The sequence below is a fragment of the Aulonocara sp. 'chitande type north' Nkhata Bay genome, linkage group LG5, assembly GCF_057382095.1.
Source record: "Aulonocara sp. 'chitande type north' Nkhata Bay isolate Kocher_YH1m ecotype deep benthic linkage group LG5, A_spYH_male_GT1.1, whole genome shotgun sequence".
NCBI lineage: Eukaryota > Metazoa > Chordata > Actinopteri > Cichliformes > Cichlidae > Aulonocara > Aulonocara sp. 'chitande type north' Nkhata Bay.
The window spans coordinates 28,175,465-28,187,680 of record NC_141348.1 but is presented as its reverse complement, the minus strand read 5'-3'; the positions used below and the strand labels follow the sequence as shown (position 1 = coordinate 28,187,680).

Below are 12,216 nucleotides of genomic sequence, written 5' to 3'. Positions count from 1 at the left end.
TGATGGTGGTGATGTCATGAATCATGACACGCTGGTCTCTCCTACACAAGCTGCCGTTATAGGTTAAAAGTATCAGTACTGGTAACGGTAACAATGACCCGGTATTTACTTACCATACCATACCAGCTTTATTTATAAAGCACTTTAACATAAAACCAGGGTTCACAAAGTGCTGTACATATACAAATAGCATAAGCCAAATAAAATAATATAAAATATTATAAAATAAGCATAAGCATAAGCCAAATAAAATAAAATAAAACATGTTAAAAAAAATTGAGTCAACCCCTTAAAGAGTGCCAAAGGCTTCAGCAAATAAATATGTTTTAAGAAGAGTTTAAAACTCAGAAAGAGATGAGCCCTGCCTAACATGCAAGGACAGATCATTCCACAACTTTGGAGCAGCTACAGCAAAAGCACAATCACCTCTAAATTTATACTTAGTTTAGTACTTCGTATCATTAGATGCCAAAATAGACTACGGCAGTAATTGTAGGTCCCTTGGGGGATTGATCAGGGCTCATCATAATTGCTTATGTCATGCATCAAATTTGCATTTCTTAGGTTTCTCACACACATTTCCACTCATGCACATCTTATGCCGCTGATCTTACTGATTTGCGCACATCATTAGTTTTGTATGTAAGTTTGCTTCATAAATTAAGCTGCTGAACAGTGTGCTCACCCTTTTGTTGTTGCCTTGTGACATTACTATCTTTCCGAGCTGTATCATAAATTATGAAACATTTCCAGCTGGGTTTTTATATCTGTCAAAGTGGCACTTTTCTTAATCTACACACCCCCCCCCCCCCCTTTTTGTTTTTTCCTTTTTGAAATACATACTTCTATATAAGTTTTCCATGTGAACATTGTGCTATAGCTGCTGTGCCACTGTGTCTCCTTCTCTTTCTGTTTCGTTGTCTTCTCTGTGGTGGATTATGACAAGATTATGAGATGAACACTGATGCTTTGGGAAGCAGCTCAGCGTTTGTGTAACTAAGGAGGAGAGGGGAAAAGAGGCCAGATGTAGTGGTTGTGCTGAGGCAGATATGCACATTCAGCACTCAGGCAGAGAGCTCAATGATGCAGAAACCACGGGAGGGATGTAAACGGCAAATCAGAAAATGCTCTCTAGGTGTACAAATATATTAATATCATTTTTCATCCGAGCAGTGCTGAGTGTTTTGTTGTTTTGTTTTTCTGTCCACCACTTGCAACTTCACTGTGTGTTTTTACCTTGTTTGGAACTTGAAAATCCATTTTGACAGATATGTGCAGCCACAACAGTTAAAAAAAGAAGAAAAAGGATGCACACAGTAATCATACAGATGCCAAAATGAGCAGGATTAGCTTCTCTGTGAAATCTGCTGTTGTTCATATCTTAAACACTCTCCTGGCACTTCAGTGTGTGCACACAGGAGATCGAGCAGTGACAAATTTAGCCGCTTTAAAGTGGTGGAGATGAGTAACTATTAAATCCAAGTGATGTGCTCGCTGAGCGCGCAGTATTCAGCTTATGTGCATCCACTTAAAATTTTGCAATAACCCCATGTTTCCTGTGAGGGCGTGTATGTGTTTTTGCAAGAGAGCAACAGGGAGAGACAGAGCAGATTAGGCAAAAGAGAGCAAGAGATGCATCAATTCAAAGTGTGAGAAATGACTAAAATCCTTACAAAATGAAACACTGTACAAACAGCAAAGCACTTTGTCCGGGAGACATGGAAACACAGGGGTTTGTGGTATTGCAGGAATAAATCGGTTTTGCTACAACCTGAAATAACAAAGCAATATCCAGGCTGGAACTAGTTTTGCTCTGGAAAGTGAAGCACTACCTTCTTTCTGAAAGGCATATAAAAGCCTGAGTTATACATAACTTTTTTTTTTTTACTTTGGAAGTCAGTAATTGACAGAAAAAAATGTTACCTGTTTGCAGCTTTTTCCCTCCATTATTTTTTTTTACCAGTTTCTTCAGGCCTGAACTGCAAATCCAGACCATAGTTTGTGGCTCACTATAGTTTGAAACATTTAAAAGGGGATTATTACAACATGAATTTGAGAGTTTTGATATATTTTGCATGATTTGCATGTTCCTTCAGTGATAAACTCTGGTGACTTGGTATTACCAAACTACACTACATTCGCGGTAGGGTATATACACATCAGATGTCATGAAAAAATAAAATAAAATGAGATGAGTTTATTGCATTTTTCCATCAACCTTACACAGGTTTTGTAGACGCATGACAATTAAATTACATTTTAAATTTGTCCACGTTTGTCATAATCATGTGACTGGTCGTTACATGTTTAGTATACAGACTTCAAATAAAGATGGATATGGCAACCATAACATCACGCGGTGGTTTGTGAAGTCCCACTGTGAAGGCTTAAGCTTAGATTTATTGGTTTAGTATAACTGAAAACCTCAAAATGCTACATGCTCATACATTGGCCTCTCACAACCCGAACTCCAAAGAAGTTGGTTTGCTGTGTAAAATGTAAATAACAACAGAATGTAATGAGTTTCAAATTTCAAAGAAACATAAGAGAAAACATAAGAAATGTTTAAACTGAGATATTTTACTATTTCATCAAAGATATTACCTCATTTTAACTTTGGTGGCACCAACACATCTTAAAGAAGCTGGGACAAAGGGAACAAAAGTAAGTGATAATAAAGAGAATCAGCTGGAGAAACATTTTGCACCTAATTAGGTTCATTGGCAGCAGGTCAGTAACATGATTGGGCATAAAAAGAGCCTCTTAACTAGACTTTTTTAGAAGTAGCTGAATTGGCCTTACACCAACCGAAAACATTTGCCCATCATGAAAAGACATGCATAACAAAGAAGACCAGGACTGTTGAGAATCCTATATCAGACAAGAATGGCCAACATTTCCTCTCTCCCAAGTCCAGCAGCTGGTCTCCTCAATTCACAGACGTCTACAGCATGCTGTTCAAACAGGGGACGCCGCACAGCATTAGCATACCTGCTAAACATTAGCATCCTGTGTTGCTGCCAAGTACATACAGCACAACCTCAGAGGGCCTCAAGTATAAACTGATAATAAAAAGTAATAAAAGAATATAAAATGTTGCTGGTTGTTGCATTACAGTAAGACTATATGGCTCGGGAAAGTTCAGCATCTACTAATTACACCATCTCGAGCCAATGAGCAAACTCCCACCACTCAACACACACCGCATTAAGTGAACAGCCATTGGATTATTGATCACCCTGAGGCCAAGTCTGCAAATACAGATGCATGTGATTCCTGCTCTCCCAATGACCTAAGGAGCATTATGCAGCTAAATTATGCACAACAGTGCAGTTCACAACACTGGACTACATATTTCAAACCTGGTTTGTAAAAATGAGTGAATCCCATCAACTAATAATTAACCTTTAATGAATTAGCAAGAGTGGTTGATCTGGAATGATCCAGCTGCTCTGGCCTGAGGCTCACTGTGATAGCAGATATACTGACCAAGAGATTAAGACACGTCCACTGGTCTTGGCTCTGCTGAGCTACTTAAATCCAATATAGGGATAAAAATAGGTAGGCAGATCTAAATTAGGCTTGTAATGACTCTGAGGAAGTGATTTTCAGTGCTGCTGGGGATATCCAGGGAGTTAAGTAGGATCAATAGAGTAAGTAAGAGTATATTAACAAGTGTGTAGGATGTATCACACAAATTTAGCAGCAGTGATTACATTGTTTGCATTGTTTAGGGTGTTTAATTCATCAGGAAAATGAAAAATAAGGCAATTTTGTATTTATCTTATCGGATTTACTGTTAGTTGTTTGTGATGTATGGTCAATGATGAACAAATCTGGCGTTTAGAGGAGGTCCCCTGACCTCTCTTAGCAAAGATAGGGGGATAAATCTCCACAATAGGAAGGATGAAGATATTCAGCTCTTGACATCTGTGGACCTACTCTGTGGACGACACTGCAGGCAACCTTGCACTGTGGCCGTCCTCACATCACTTTGGTCCAGTGGAGCAGAAAGGTGACTGAAACCACTTCATTGTGTCAGGACACAACATTCTGGCAAGGAGCAGAGCCTGAGCTTGTGGGGATTTATGCAAACGTAGCAATAGCACTCATGAGGATTTTTCATTGCCACAAGCAATTTGAAGGAAAAAAGTAGGACAAGAATTATTTCCAGAAAAGTTGAGTTGCTCTGTAATTTATTCATATTTAATTTAAAAAAAAGTGAAGAGAACATAACAAATGTTGAAAATGTTGAAAATGAAAGGTTTTATTGTTTTTTGAAAAATGTGTTCCCATTTCATGCAGGAAATATTGACAAAAAAGTTGGAAGAAGGGCAGCAAAAGACTGGAAAAGTTGTGTAGTGCTTAAAAAACACCAAGTGGCATAAACTCACACATAGTTGGCAAATAGTAAGACATTTTCAGAGGGTCTTTTTCTAAATATAAAATTGCAATGAATTTGGAGATTTCAGCTTCTGCAGTTCATAATTTTATTAAAACATTTGGAAAATCCAGAGAAACTTCGGTGAGCAAGGCCAACAACAAAAATTGAATAGTCGTGATCGTCGATCCCTGAGGCAGCACTTCATTAAAAATCGACAAGATTGCAAAGCAGAAATCACTGCATGAGCTCAGGAACACATTTCATAATTATTAAAAGTTCACTGCTTTATCTGCAAATGCATTACGCAGAAAAGTTCCAGAAAACCTGTTACATTCTTTGGGACTGAGGTGAAGTGGAAAAACAGTACTGTATGGAAGACACAATCCTCCAGTCTAAAGAGGAAAGAACCATCCAGTGTACTGGTTTGCATGGTATGGATAACTTGCATATCTATGAAGGCCCCAGTAATGCTCAAGAATATATAAGCTGGCACCACATACACGATATTGCCAAAAGTATTTTCTGCTGTCACACGTAGTTGAAATTGAGTGACATCCCATTCCTAATCTATAGGAATATGATATATGATGTTTTTATGTTCTTCCAGAAGCACATTTGTGATCAGACACTGATGTTGGACGAGAAGGCCTGGCTCTGTCGGGTTGAGGGTGAGGACTCTTCTTCCACCTCAAACTCACTCATCCATGTCTTTATGGATCTTGCTTTGCGCACTGGTGCGCAGTCATGTTGGAACAAGAAGATACCATCCCAAAACCTTTCCCTCAAAGTTGGGATCATGAAATTGTCCAAAATGTCTTGGAAGCACAAACATTAAGAGTTCCTGTCACTGGAACTAATCGGCTGACGCCAACTCCTGAAAAACAACCCCACACCATAATTGCCCTCCACCAAACATTTGGTGAAATGCAGTCAAGCAAGTACGGACCTCCTAGAAACTGCCAAACCCAGACTGGTCAAACTGGAAACCCCTTCCCTGAAGCTCTCTATGCACTGTTCTTGAGGCCTGTAGTGGCCTGTAGTGGCTGACTACAGAAAATTTGCAACTCTGGCACTGAGCATCTATATATATATACACATATATATATATATATATATATATATATATATATATATGTGTGTATATATACACATATATATATATATATGTGTGTATATATATATATATATATATATATACACACATATATATATATATATATATATATATATATATACCTCACATATACATTTGTGTGTGTGTGTGTGTGTGTGTGTGTGTGTGTGTGTGTGTGTGTGTGTGTGTGTGTGTGTAATACCATGGGTGTGTAGTAAAACAGTCCACCTCTGATCACCCACTGAAAATATCTGGATATATCTGTATCAGATAGATATATATTCAGATAGAATATAAAAAATACAACAAAGGTGGCCCTGAATAGTCTTGATGCATGTTCAGTCATGCAGGTAGGGACATCCCAGTGAGTTGATTCTGGTCATGGGGATGTAACATTTCAGTTGGAAAAACATTGCATCACTCATCCAAGGGGAGACTGAGAAAGTCACTTGGATGAGTGATGAAATATTTCTACTGAAACGTAACATCCCCATGACCAGAATTGAATTTCTGAGATGCTCCGAATTGTTAATTTACCAAAATCTTATATCACCCAAGAATGAAAATCTGTTTCACTTTCCAAACTAGGCCGACTGATTTCTCCAGTTCCCAGATGCAAAGGCATTTAATGGCGAGTGTTACTACAAGAAGAAATGATGCAACACGGTGGTAAACCTGCTCCTGTCATTTTTAAATGTCTTGTTGCTAATTCGATCGATTCAGAATCCACCAGTAGTTTTTATAAAATAATCAAATAAGCTTCGATGTCAGAGGTTTATGTGCCATTTTCAGGCAAAAATGGGGTTTAAACAATTCGCCGATTGCTGCGTTAGCTTTTTAATTCCCCACCGTGTCCACAACTTTGGAAGCAATGTTGTAAAAGCAAAAATGGGGGGGAGGGAAAGGAGAGTGAAAAGGCAACACAAATAGGTTAAGAATGTAGTGAATAATGCATGCAGCTCTGAGAAACAGAGGCTTCACTTGTCATTTATTCAGGGAAAAGTTAACGCTCTACCTAGAAGCACAAGTGGAAAAAATGCTGTTGGAACAAAAGGACAGACTTGCTGCAGTTTTACATGTTGTCTGCACTTCACACTTCTGCTGATCTGCAGAGGAGGAGAGACTTTTATCTCATAATGACGCAAATTATAAAACACCTAATTTTACAATCCTGCTGTACTTGTATACTAACAGCTCTTGTTCGTCATCCAAAAAGTGTTTTCTCACTGGATGTCATTTTATCTTTTTTTTCTATGAAAAAAAATCACTATGCATTTAACCAAATCCAGCTCATTACAACACAAGACAACAGCCTGCAACTGTGATTTGCATAACTGTTAGATTAGTCTCTAATCTAATCTGTAATTATACCCACACTGACAGTTAACCCATTCATTGAAGCCCAATCAAGTAGAACTGGATAGTGGAAACACATCATACCAAACTCGTGAGACTTCTCATGGTCAAACAAAATTAGCTGAGTGAAACTGAGACAGGAAACAAAGAAAGAAGAAGAAAGAAGATATTTCTGGGTGTGTGTGGCGTCTGTTCAGGTCACAGTATTAAAATAACATCAACTAGAAAGAGAATATGGCTCACGCTATGAGAGATTAGCTGATTTTTGAGGTGAAAAGAAGCAAATATAGCCTGTATAGCAGATGTTAAAGATCGTCCTTTCTTCAAATATTTGTGCCTTCATTTAAGAAAAATAGTACATGATGAGAACACCCTGTGTAACATGTTGAGATGTAACCACAAATTTTTAGCGATGTTCAAGTAGGGATGTGTGAGAGCTGTTAAAAGTCTGCTTGCAGCAAAGGGAAAACCTAGGGAAGCTTGTTATAAATGCTGACAACTTTGCACTCCACCATTTCGTGTGTATAAGGTGACCTCTGACATCACAAAACCTGAAGCTTCAAAATGCCTGACGTCAAAGTGACTACATCCATCTTTTGTAATATTTATGAAACTGCATGATATTTATCAGGAAAATGTGTTGCTATGTCACTGCAATGTGCTTCTAATTGTTTCCAACCCCATAATTATTAATCGGCATCTTCATCTTTTCTCTCTGAGCAAACCTTTGGTGATCGTCGCCACAGTTTTAATTAAAATTGTCCACAAAAGTTGCTTCCAAATAATTTTGCTTTACAGATTTCCGCATTTGATTTCCGTGATGAGGATGTAGGTAGCATTTCCCTCTCTGATGTTTGTGCATCAACCCTGCACAGTGGAATGATACAACGACGTTGCTGCGTCAGCTAAACCTTCGTACAGCTGCTTCACACTCACGGGTGGCTTCTATTTTCTGCCCAGCAGACGTGAAGTCTTCTTGTTCTTTCAAATCCACATTGTGACTTTCACATGCATTAATGGCATTTCAGGCAGTGGAAATTGCAGGCTGGAGGCACTTTGATATCTTTTTTATAGCCTTTATAGCCAGTGGCCGCCGAGAAGCTGCATTTTTATATGGAAAGGTTGCTGAGCGTTTCTGGGCTTTTCAGGTTTACAGAGTGTTTATGAGCTCTTATCTGAAAGTATCTAATGCCAAATCTTGACCTGCCTTACGAATCTTAATGATTCAAAGTTTTAAGATGCTCAAAAACTTAACACTATCCCTCCAAATGATGAAATATCCCATCAATCAGTGTTTCCACATTGTGTGATAGTGTTAAAAATCTGAATTTCTCGTCTTTCTTTATATATTCATAGTGAAGTGGTTTACACATTTAACTAGCAAGTCACAGATCTCCGTTAAATCCTGGGAGGTGACACAAATCCCTTTGGGGTTGCATCAGGAAGGGCATCGAACATAAGAAAAATAATAATCTGCCAAAACAAACAGGTGGTGCTACCTGCTGTGGCGGACCTTTGTTAATAAGCAGACAAAAGTAACTATTCATGGAGAGGTCTTGAATGATTAGTAATTCACGAGTCACTAGTAAATTGTTAATAGTGAAGTAATATTTGAGAAAAAAGTACATCAAAAACATTTCATCTTTTTAAATCTTTGCATGCCAGCCAGTGTATGCGAAGGCTTTGGCAGATTACATGCTAATAAATTGACTTTCTACATGATAAAAAGGCTGAGATCCACCGCCATGTGCTACAACACAATATAATCTGCTATTTATCATTCAATTTTTCCACTGTGTATGCTGATGATGAAAGGAAATACTGAATTTTATTGTGAAGGCTTGCCTTGCCTTGCTGCCATCCATGATCCAATGTGATAAGCACTGACACACCCTCTCCTTGTTTACATCCTTTTATACTGAGATGCCCTCCAGATAATCTACTGATTCAGGGCTATGAAGCATTTGTATTCTGCATACATTTGCATCTGCATACACATGTAGCTGTCATTATATGTTGGACTTATCCGGCGTTTTGTGCACACTGTTTGCACACTAATCCAGTGCATTCTCTGCTTGCCATAAAAACCTGAAACCAGAGAGACGACCAGCAGCTCAGCAGTTCTTAAAGACACTCATTTAGTGAAGATGCTTTCAGCCTCCTGCCTGTCTGAAGCAAAATATTAATCAAAACCCTGCAACCCCTTCACCAGTAATATGCTCTTATCAACGCAAGCCCGTGGATGCATTCAAACAAATTGCATTATTTATAAAAGAGTGCTCTCGTGTAAAGACAACTACAATTCACTGCACCACATCTGCATATCTATCTTCCCAAATAACTCCATGATTCAAAAATCCCAGCAGATGAACTCCTGCAACACAGCCTTGCTAAGTAACACGTGTCAAGAAGCATGAATTTTACAGCACAGGGAAATGACTGATGTGTTTCCATTATTAGCTCCACTAAGTGCTGTCTTAGCTGCGCTCGTGTTAATAACACTTGCTTTGAAACTCTAATCAGACGCCCCTCTCTGCAGGTGGTAATGACGAGAAACAAAGGCATTTAAAATTGATGTGACAAACCCGATACGTAGTATAAAGGCACATCTGTTTTGAAATCCGCCCGGGCTCTCCTCATTATCCTTCATAACACTGTGTGAAGAATCGCTATGCATTTAAGGCCGAGCGAAGGCATCAAAGGCGTTGACTAAGTTCTCGCTGCATGACTCCATGAGGAGAAATACCAGGCCAGTTATGGGAGGATGCAGCTGACACTTTGATTGTGGAGACAAGTCGATCTCTGCTCTATTTTTCCTCTTGAGGGAAATATGTATTCTGACCATGTTCGTTGCATAATAAGATATTACTTGAGCATGCTTTATAAGCAGCGCTCCAAGGTTGTGTTCGGTGTGTCTGCACCCCTGAAAATCTTGATAGATTCCCTTTTTAATAATTTAGCTATCAGTCTGAACTATGAGAGCTCCTCAAATAGTGTCTCACCCTGACAAATTCAGTTTCAATCATACTGTGAATAACACTGTGCTGCAAAGTATGCATTCAGATCTGCTACTTAAGACTGCAGAAATTACTAAAAACATACAGAAATATTAACCAGCACACCTGGTCTGTAAAGAAAGCTGTCAGTTTCCAGTTTCTCTTTGTGTTCAAGTACCTCTAAAGCGCTCTTTTAGCAAAGTGTAACTCCCAACACAGCTGAGCCACAGTCCCGGGTTAATCCCGCATGCTGTCCAAAAAGCTTTTGAAGCCACCTCCTTATAACACAAGTGCTGCACAAGTTAATCCTGCTGCTCAGAAACTTGGGCAGCACCACAATGACAGTCACACAGTTTGTCAAGGATGAAAAAAAAGGAAAAATATAAGATTGCTTCTTTCCTTTAACATCACCGTAACGTGTGAAAAGATAACCCAGTTTTGTTTTCCTGTCATCTCTTTGAAAACTCTCTGCTTTGTGCATGATTTAATGATTTAAGCCGTGATAATGCAATCTCATTGATGCGCCTCCAAGGCTCAGATGAATTAAAACAGCAGTAAGACTCAGGATGCGATTGTGTGGAATTGCTGAGGGTGGATGTAAGGCATGCATGTGATTAAAGATTTTTTTTGGGGGGGGGGGGGCGGGATATGGAGAGAGTGAAACTCACTGGCTTGCATGAGCTGTCCCTGGCGTCCAAACACCTGGGAGAAAGTGGCATGGCTGCAGGTGAGGGTGTCCTCCATGGCTGTCCCACTGACACACGCTGCTGAGGAGAAAGAGAGTGGGGGGAGAGAATGGGGAAAGGGAAGGTCAGCATCACTGCGTCACATTCAGATGGAAAAAAGAAGGAAAATGAATGAGGAGAACAAGAGACAAGGGCTTGCCTTCAGTTGGAGCAGCTGCTGACTGATCTCTGGTGGTGACTGCTCTTCTCTGGACCCGTCCTGTGTTGTTGCTGCTGCTGCTGCTGCTGCTGCTGAGGAGCAAAATGCAGCCCCTCGCTGCTCGCACCAAAATGAGCAGAACTGCTCGCCGCACAGATAATAATGGGAGGGGGGGAGTGTATGTGTGTGTGTGCCTGCCTGCCTGCCAGCCTGCTTGTCAGCATGTAAGTCTTCGCGCACGAGAGAAAGTTCTGTGAATGTGTGCATGTGGGGCGAGAGAGCGATTTCAGGGCGGTAAAGCAGGTAACGCAGAGCTGTAGGCACACTTGCTCTGCCAGCACTCTGATCTTGTGCTTCGTCTGTACGGGCTGACAGTCCTCTGCGGCTCCAGACAGGCTGGATAGAAGAGAGGGGTGGCGAGGGGTGAGTGCAGCTTCTACATCAGGTAAAAGTCAATCCTCCCTCTTCCCCTCTCACTCTCAGCTTAAGTAGATGGCAGCATCTGTCCTCTGGGCATAGGACAGGACCGTTGTTTTCTGATCTGCGTGAGTGTGCCCCCTTTTCACTCCTCCTACCCCTCCTCTCCTCTCTTCTCTACAGCCCTCATTTGCTGCGCCTCAGCAGTAACATTTCTCCTGTTCTCTCTCACATGTCTTACTAACTCTCCACCCCGCCCCATGCAAATCCCCTCGATCCATCTTAAAGCTCGGGCCGCTGCTGGGAAACAGATTCTAGCAAACTCGAGTGCTTCATCTTCCCCCGGTGCTGAGGGAGAAGAAAGAAAAAAAAAAAAGGAGGATGAGAAAGTGGAGAGGTTGTATAAAAAGCGAAAAGTAGGGCTGGTACAGTTTCCAGAGGCTTCATCTTGAAAAGGAATTGGAGAAAACTGCTGAGTATAAAATAAAAATCAGCTCCTACTCTACCGAAAATGTAACTCCTGTAAACTTACACTTGCCTCGATGTGTAGTGCAGCAGCTCTGGTGGAGAAGTGAAAAATGAGGCTGTCTGAAATCTTCACGCCGCAGCAAAGGGCTAAATGAAGGTGTCGTAATAAATATTAACAACACCACAGGAACAAAATGAGCATATGTTACGAGATCTTAAAATACCCTCCCAGACCTTGGAGGCACAGTTGTATTGTACCCAGTGTGCAGCGGTTGGCATGGAGACCTCCACCACAGACGAGACCAGCACAGTGGTTCCAGCACATTATCGCACTCAGGCCATTTTTGCAATGTCTAACCTCTCTGCAGCCTGTAAACCGGTGTTAAGCAGTCAATTTCCTCCCAGGTACAGGGAAAAAAAATCAACTTTGCCAGGAAGCAGCATTGTCATGGAGCCATCTCTCACGCCATTGCTCTGCAAGGAGAGCTCACCGGGGACCTGACCACAGCGCTCACATCCTCACATCACATCCTCCTGTTTTGAAAGGAAATGACAGGAACCTCAGTAGACTGCAGTGGGCCGGTTTAAGCAGGTGC

General features: G+C 40.6%; 1 protein-coding gene across 2 annotated transcripts in view; it reads right to left on the bottom strand.

The window, feature by feature from the left end:
- Nucleotides 1–10,613, bottom strand: part of kaznb (kazrin, periplakin interacting protein b) — a 139,724-nt gene extending 129,111 nt beyond the window's left edge. For both annotated transcript variants that reach the window (XM_086292721.1, XM_086292720.1), the window contains exon 1: nt 10,519–10,613. In XM_086292721.1, coding sequence (XP_086148847.1) covers nt 10,519–10,594 — 76 coding nt within the window. In that variant the 5' untranslated portion in view covers nt 10,595–10,613. The remainder of the gene's footprint in view (nt 1–10,518) is intronic.
- Nucleotides 10,614–12,216: the final 1,603 nt, after the last annotated feature.